The sequence below is a fragment of the Populus euphratica genome, unplaced genomic scaffold (genome assembly GCF_000495115.2).
Source record: "Populus euphratica unplaced genomic scaffold, PopEup_1.0 scaffold82.1, whole genome shotgun sequence".
Classification (NCBI taxonomy): domain Eukaryota; kingdom Viridiplantae; phylum Streptophyta; class Magnoliopsida; order Malpighiales; family Salicaceae; genus Populus; species Populus euphratica.
Window position 1 is genome coordinate 295,193 of NW_011499961.1, and position 6,482 is coordinate 301,674.

General features: G+C 28.5%; 1 protein-coding gene across 1 annotated transcript; it reads left to right on the forward strand.

Annotated features, from left to right (window-relative positions):
* The first annotated feature begins 3,913 nt into the window (after nucleotides 1-3,913).
* Nucleotides 3,914-6,201, forward strand: LOC105138703 (protein POLLENLESS 3-LIKE 2-like). The gene is made up of 4 exons (XM_011044874.1): nucleotides 3,914-4,182; nucleotides 4,303-4,515; nucleotides 4,620-4,775; nucleotides 4,869-6,201. Exons 1-4 carry the CDS (start codon nucleotides 4,015-4,017, stop codon nucleotides 5,781-5,783), a joined length of 1,452 nt encoding a protein of 483 aa, XP_011043176.1. The 5' UTR covers nucleotides 3,914-4,014; the 3' UTR covers nucleotides 5,784-6,201.
* The last annotated feature ends 281 nt before the right edge of the window (nucleotides 6,202-6,482 follow it).

Consider the following 6,482-nt stretch of genomic DNA (forward strand, 5'->3'; position numbering starts at 1 on the left):
TATTAAACTGGTTAAAAATTACAGTTACAATAGGTGAGGAAAGTACTTTAACTTTTGTTGCAAATTATTATGGATTGCTATAGTGTTTTTCCCAAATGGTTTTTTCTATTTTATTATATTTTCTATAAAATTATTTTGATCAATTTTATTTTTTAAATATTAAGCTGGTTAAGAATTGCAATTACAAGTAAATAAAAGTTTTTCCTCACAAAATACTATGTATTGATATAGTTTTTCCTCACATGATTTTTTTCCAATTTCTTTTGTTTTTTCTTTTTCTATAATATGTTTTTTTTTAAATTATCTTCATCGATTTTATTTTTTGTAATATTGAGTTGGTTAGAATTTAACTTTGTAATAAAGTTTAATTATATAAGAAAAGCACTATAACTTTCCTCACAAAACATTATGGATTGCTACAATGTTTCTCCACATGGTTTTTTTATTCTTATGATTTTTTCAAAATTATTTTTCATTGTGAATATGTGAGGAAAAACTTAATCGTCGTGGATTGATAAAGTTTTTTATGATTTTATCTCTGTCATTGTGTAATTTTTTTCTTTAAATCACTATGAATTATTGTAATGTTTTCTCATATAACTTTTTCCAAAATTATTTTTATCAATTTTTTTTTAATATGAAATTGGTTAAAAATTATAATTATAATAAAGTTAAATCAAATAGGGAAAGTATTGTAGTCTTTCTTACAAAATATTGTGGATTGGTACAATATTTCTCTAAATGGTTTTTTATTTTATTTTATTAAGAAAAACACTATAGTTTTCCTCACAAAACATTGTTAATTGCTACAACGTTTTTTCTCATGGGTTTTTTTTTCTTCTAAAATTATCTTTAGTGGTTTTTTTAATATTAAATTAATAGAGAATTTAGCTATAGAATTTTTTTATTTTTTATTAACAGAAAAGTTAAATCATATGACGAAAGTATTATATCTTTTCTCATAAAATAAATACTGTGGATTACTACAAATTATTTTTTTTTAATATCTAAATTTTTTATCACTAATACAATTTTTTTCTGTCATGAAATATTAGTTTCATCGTATTTTTAGTTTTAATTATTTATCTAATACTAATTTATAATTATAACATTATTAAATGTATTTATTTTATAAACTCATGCTAACGCACGAACAACCCATCTCATATAGAATTAAACAAGGGAGAGGTTCTGGCCTAGCGGTGGGAGGGGCTGTTCCAAAAATTAATGTGGATATTAAATACATAATTAAATGGTGCGGAAAAATCACTATTTTTCAATACCTAAATACATTGTAGATTATAATAGTAATTTATAATATATTTTTATTTTTTTTCTCTTTTTTTGTTATTTCTTCAAAATTACTTTCTTTTTTTTTCAACTTTTCTCTTTTTTTATTTTTTAAAATTATTTTTTTATTTTATTTTTTAAATATTAAGCTGGTTAAAAATTTTATATATTTTTTTTTTAAATACTGTTAATTGTTGCGGTGTTTTTCTACATAGTATTTCTCTACATGATTTTTTATGTTGTTTTTTATAATTTTTTCTAAAATTATTTTTTTTAATTTTATTTTTTAATATTAAACTAGTTAAAAATTACAGTTACAATATGTGAGGAAAGTACTTTAACTTTCGTTGCAAATTATTATAGATTGCTATAGTGTTTTTTCCCACATGGTTTTTTCTGTTTTATTATATTTTCTCTAAAATTATTTTAATCAATTTTATTTTTTAAATATTAAGCTGGTTAAGAATTGCAATTACAAGTAAATACAAGTTTTTCTTCACAAAACACTATGGATTGATACAGTTTTTCCTCACATAGATTTTTTCCAGTTTCTTTTGTGTTTTCTTTTTCTATAATATGTTTTTTTTTTTAAATTATCTTCATCGATTTTATTTTTTGTAATATTGAGTTGGTTAGAATTTAACTTTGTAATAAAGTTTAATTATATGAGAAAAGCACTGTAACTTTTCTCATAAAATCTTACGGATTACTACAATGTTTTTTCACATGATTTTTTTATTCTTATGATTTTTTCAAAATTATTTTTCATTGTGAATATGTGAGGAAAAACTTAATCGTCGTGGATTGATAAAGTTTTTTATGATTTTATCTCTGTCATTGTGTAATTTTTTTCTTTAAATCACTATGAATTATTGTAATGTTTTCTCATATAACTTTTTCCAAAATTATTTTTATCAATTTTTTTTTAATATGAAATTGGTTAAAAATTATAATTATAATAAAGTTAAATCATATAGGGAAAATATTGTATTTTTTTTATAAAACATTGTGGATTGCTACAATATTTCTCTAAATGATTTTTTATTTTATTTTATTAGGGAAAACATTATAGTTTTCCTCACAAAATATTGTCAATTGCTACAACGTTTTTCCTCATGGGTTTTTTTTCTTCTAAAATTATCTTTGGTGGTTTTTTTAATATTAAATTGATAGAGAATTTAGCTGTAGAATTTTATTTTTTTGCTTTTTATTAACAGAAAAGTTAAATCATGTAATGAAAATACTATATCTTTCCTTGTAAAATACTATAAATTGCTACAAATTATTTTATTCAGTATCTAAGTTTTCAATCACTAATATAATTTTTTTTCTGTCATGAAATATTAGTTCTATCATATTTTTAGTTTCGATTATTTATTTAATACTAATTCATAATTATAACACTATTAAATATATTTATTTTATACACTCATGACAACAAGCGAGCAACCTATCTCATGTAGAATTAAACAAGGGACGAAAAGCATGTAGTAACCATCACTCCAGCACTATTGAAACCAAATTAAACATGGCATGGAGAGTTCTTTCTGTAGAGAACAGTCATGAAATCATATTCGTCGTCCTTCGTAAATTATTTCTTGATGAGTCTCTTCAAACTAGAAGATGCAAGTCATCTTTGATAATGATAGTGAAAAAACAGAGAGAAAAAAGCCAAGCATATTGCTTTACTCTACCCTTTATCTATTCTGAAGGCTTTGCCCTCAACTCCATGTGATCATTAATCAATTCATATAATGGTGTCAATATGTTAGTATCACATATTTTTAAGCTGAAAATATTAAGAGTAATTGTGTAAGTGCCTAATTGCAAAAAAAAAAATATCATAAGGACTAAATTATAACTTTTCTTAAATACAAGGACCAGTTTCTAACAAAAAATATAAGGATTAAATTAATTTCTCAAAATTAAAGATTAAAATAAAACTTTGTCAAGGTCTCACTTACATTACTAAAAGTTTTTCAATAAAACAAAAGGATTTTAAATTACTTTTTTCAATAATGAATTGCAATAATGAATCATTTAAATTACTTTTTTTTTTCATTACATGCCTATTAAATTACATTACTTCATATCAAAAATATTTTTTTATTTTCCAAATATTTTTCTTTTTTCACTTGTAAAGACTAATTATTTGTTAATCAGCAAGTCCAATATCATTGTTAAAATGAATTGACTAGTCTTTCTTTTATTTTTAATTTCATTGCTATTCCATTTTTTTTTAAAAAAAAATATTATTAAAAATTGCAACATTTATGAAAATGAAAATAGGAAAACATTCGTGCAACAATCAATCAAAGCGTTATCATTCTATAACAATTATTAACAGAAAATTGTCCACAACGGCAATTTTAGTAGCAAGAGATGCCTACTTCCTTGAATAGAAAAGGACACCAGTGCAAACAATTCTAAGAATATAGATAGTAAAACAATTATAACAAACCCTAAGGGTCAGTATGAAAATAAAACTTCTCTAATAGCCGCCAAATCTCAAATTATTGACCGAGAGCGAGGCGCAACGGCTAGTACGTAAAACGGTAACCTCAACGGTCGAAAAATTCGAAAGTCTCTCTCTCCCCCGTCCCCTCTAAAAATCCCTTCTCATCTCTGCAAGAGACGTCACTTAATTTATCTACCAATAAACCAAAAAGGAGCACCAAAAAAAATAGAAGGAAAGCAAAAGAGGAGCACCCTTTGTTTTTCGATATGATGCAGGATATGTGGAACGCACCACCTGGTTTTAGACCAACAAAATCTGCTCCAACTTCACCAGCAAAACCACTTGGTGTTTCAAGAACTCGATCTGAGTCATTTCAAGCTATCCACAAAGTCCCTGTTGGTGACTCTCCTTATGTTAGAGCCAAGAATGTTCAGGTAAATTAGTTACTCATTATTGGGTCATCTTCAAATTGACTGAGATTTGTTCTTCTTTTGGTATTGATAGGTACGATGACTGATTTTATTGATGGGTTTTGATTGTTTTGTTCTGATTAGTTGGTTGATAAAGATCCAGAAAAAGCAGTACCTTTGTTTTGGGCAGCAATAAATGCTGGGGATAGAGTGGATAGTGCATTGAAAGATATGGCTATCGTTATGAAGCAACAAAATAGGGCCGAGGAAGCCATTGAGGCTATCAAATCATTGCGACATCGATGTTCTGATCAAGCCCAAGAGTCTCTTGATAATATTCTTTTAGATCTTTACAAGGTCTGTCACTGGTAACTGATTCGACGCTGTGTCCTACACTGCGGTCAATTTGATTTTTCTGTAACATAGAAAATACTTATTAAGTTTGATTCCCTGACATATAGAGATGTGGAAGATTGGATGACCAAATAGCATTGTTGAAGCACAAGCTATACATGATTCAACAAGGGTTAGCTTTCAATGGAAAAAGAACAAAGACTGCAAGGTCTCAAGGGAAGAAATTTCAGGTTTCTGTGGAACAAGAAGCAACCAGATTACTGGTACTTAAACTGAATTCTTTTTTTCTGTACCTCTATGTAATCTCTGGAATATTATGTAATTGTTACTTATTAGGTTTGATTTTTTTGCTTTAGGGGAACTTGGGATGGGCATTGATGCAACAAAACAATTACATTGAAGCAGAAGATGCCTATAGAAGGGCACTTGCTATTGCACCTGACAACAACAAGATGTGCAATCTTGGGATTTGTTTGATGAAGCAGGGGAGAATTGGTGAGGCTAAAGAGACATTGCGGCGAGTGAAACCAGCAGTGGCCGATGGGCCAAGAGGTGTAGATTCGCATCTCAAAGCCTATGAAAGGGCGCAGCAAATGCTCAAGGACCTTGAGTCTGAGATGATGAGCAAAGGAGGCGATCGGGTTGAACAAAGAAGGCTCTTTGATGCCTTCCTAGGTTCTTCATCAATTTGGCAGCCTCAGCCTTGCAAGGATCACCTACAAGCAACCAGTACAAAATCTCATCATGATGATTTCGCCAATGAGAATGTTGATTCCAATATAGTATCAAACCAAAACCAGATGTTGTTTCCTCAACAGAATAGTGTCAAACAGTTTGCTCCTTTTGGGAATTTATGGAATGTTGATGCACCTCCATTCTATTCCTCCAAATTGGTAAAGGAGCCAATTAAGGAACCAAGTCATGAATTCCATGAGACCCTTAAGAGGACAAGGTCGGGAAAAACTGCTACTTCAAACAGGAAGATTGAAATGGGGTTGTTCACCACACAATCTGTGGAACCAGGAAAACCCAAACCAAAGACGAGGAGGCTATCTGACGAAACAGAAGACAAGTTGTCACAATTGTTGCCAGATAATGATGACTTTGAAGAGGCCATTCTTGCAGCGATTCTAAGTCCTGCAAGCAATTCAAGAAAGACAGCAGTGAAGGTAGTTGAAACTGCCTCCTCTGGGATCTTTCAGCAGAAGAAGATTGAAAAGCGACTTAAGGTTTTTCAGGACATCACTCTATCTCTCAGCCCAAGAGCCTGACTGAACTTGGTTTAATTAATTACAATTACCCTTAACTAATTTCAATTTCAAGAGTCAATAATTTTAATTCTAGAATGGAGATAAACTTGTTCTCCTTGAACCCGCTCCGCTTCAGAGGGAAGGAATGGCGCAGCACGGTGGCAGTAGTAGTAACAAGCTAGATCTTTTGTGGGTGAACCTACACGCATGTTGTTATCTATTTATTTCAATTATTTAATTAAGCCTCTTCAATATGTATAATGAAAATCATTTACTATTGAAGCTCTTAAGAATTTGATCAATCTGAAATAAATATTATTATCATCAAGAATTAATTTTTTATTTTTAAAATTTTATTTTTGTATAAAAAGAATGACTTTATTAAACCTACTGAATTTTATTATTGTATGAATTTTATCCCACCAATCTAACACGAAAAGAAAAGAAAAAGTCATACTCTAATAATTTATATTTATCCAAAATCAATAGCACAAGAAAAGATTTCAATTGAAGGGTTGAGATACTCAACTTGAGCGTTTTTAGAATTTTATTTTTTATTGCTTATTTATTTGAGAAATTAGAGTTTGAGATGAGGCTTTCAAAAAATAATAAAAAAATATTGAGAGAATTGAAAATTGGAAGAATTTTCTCAAATAAGTTCTTGAAAGTTCAAAAAATAAGATGGGGGAATTGTATTATAGAAGAAAAAAAGATAGAAAA

Coding starts and splice junctions, on each gene's coding strand:
- LOC105138703 (XM_011044874.1), top strand. CDS start 4,015: ATGATGCAGGATATGTGGAACGCACCACCTGGTTTTAGACCAACAAAA. Junction 4,183..4,302: donor TTAGAGCCAAGAATGTTCAG/GTAAATTAGTTA, acceptor TGTTCTGATTAG/TTGGTTGATAAAGATCCAGA. Junction 4,516..4,619: donor TTCTTTTAGATCTTTACAAG/GTCTGTCACTGG, acceptor CCTGACATATAG/AGATGTGGAAGATTGGATGA.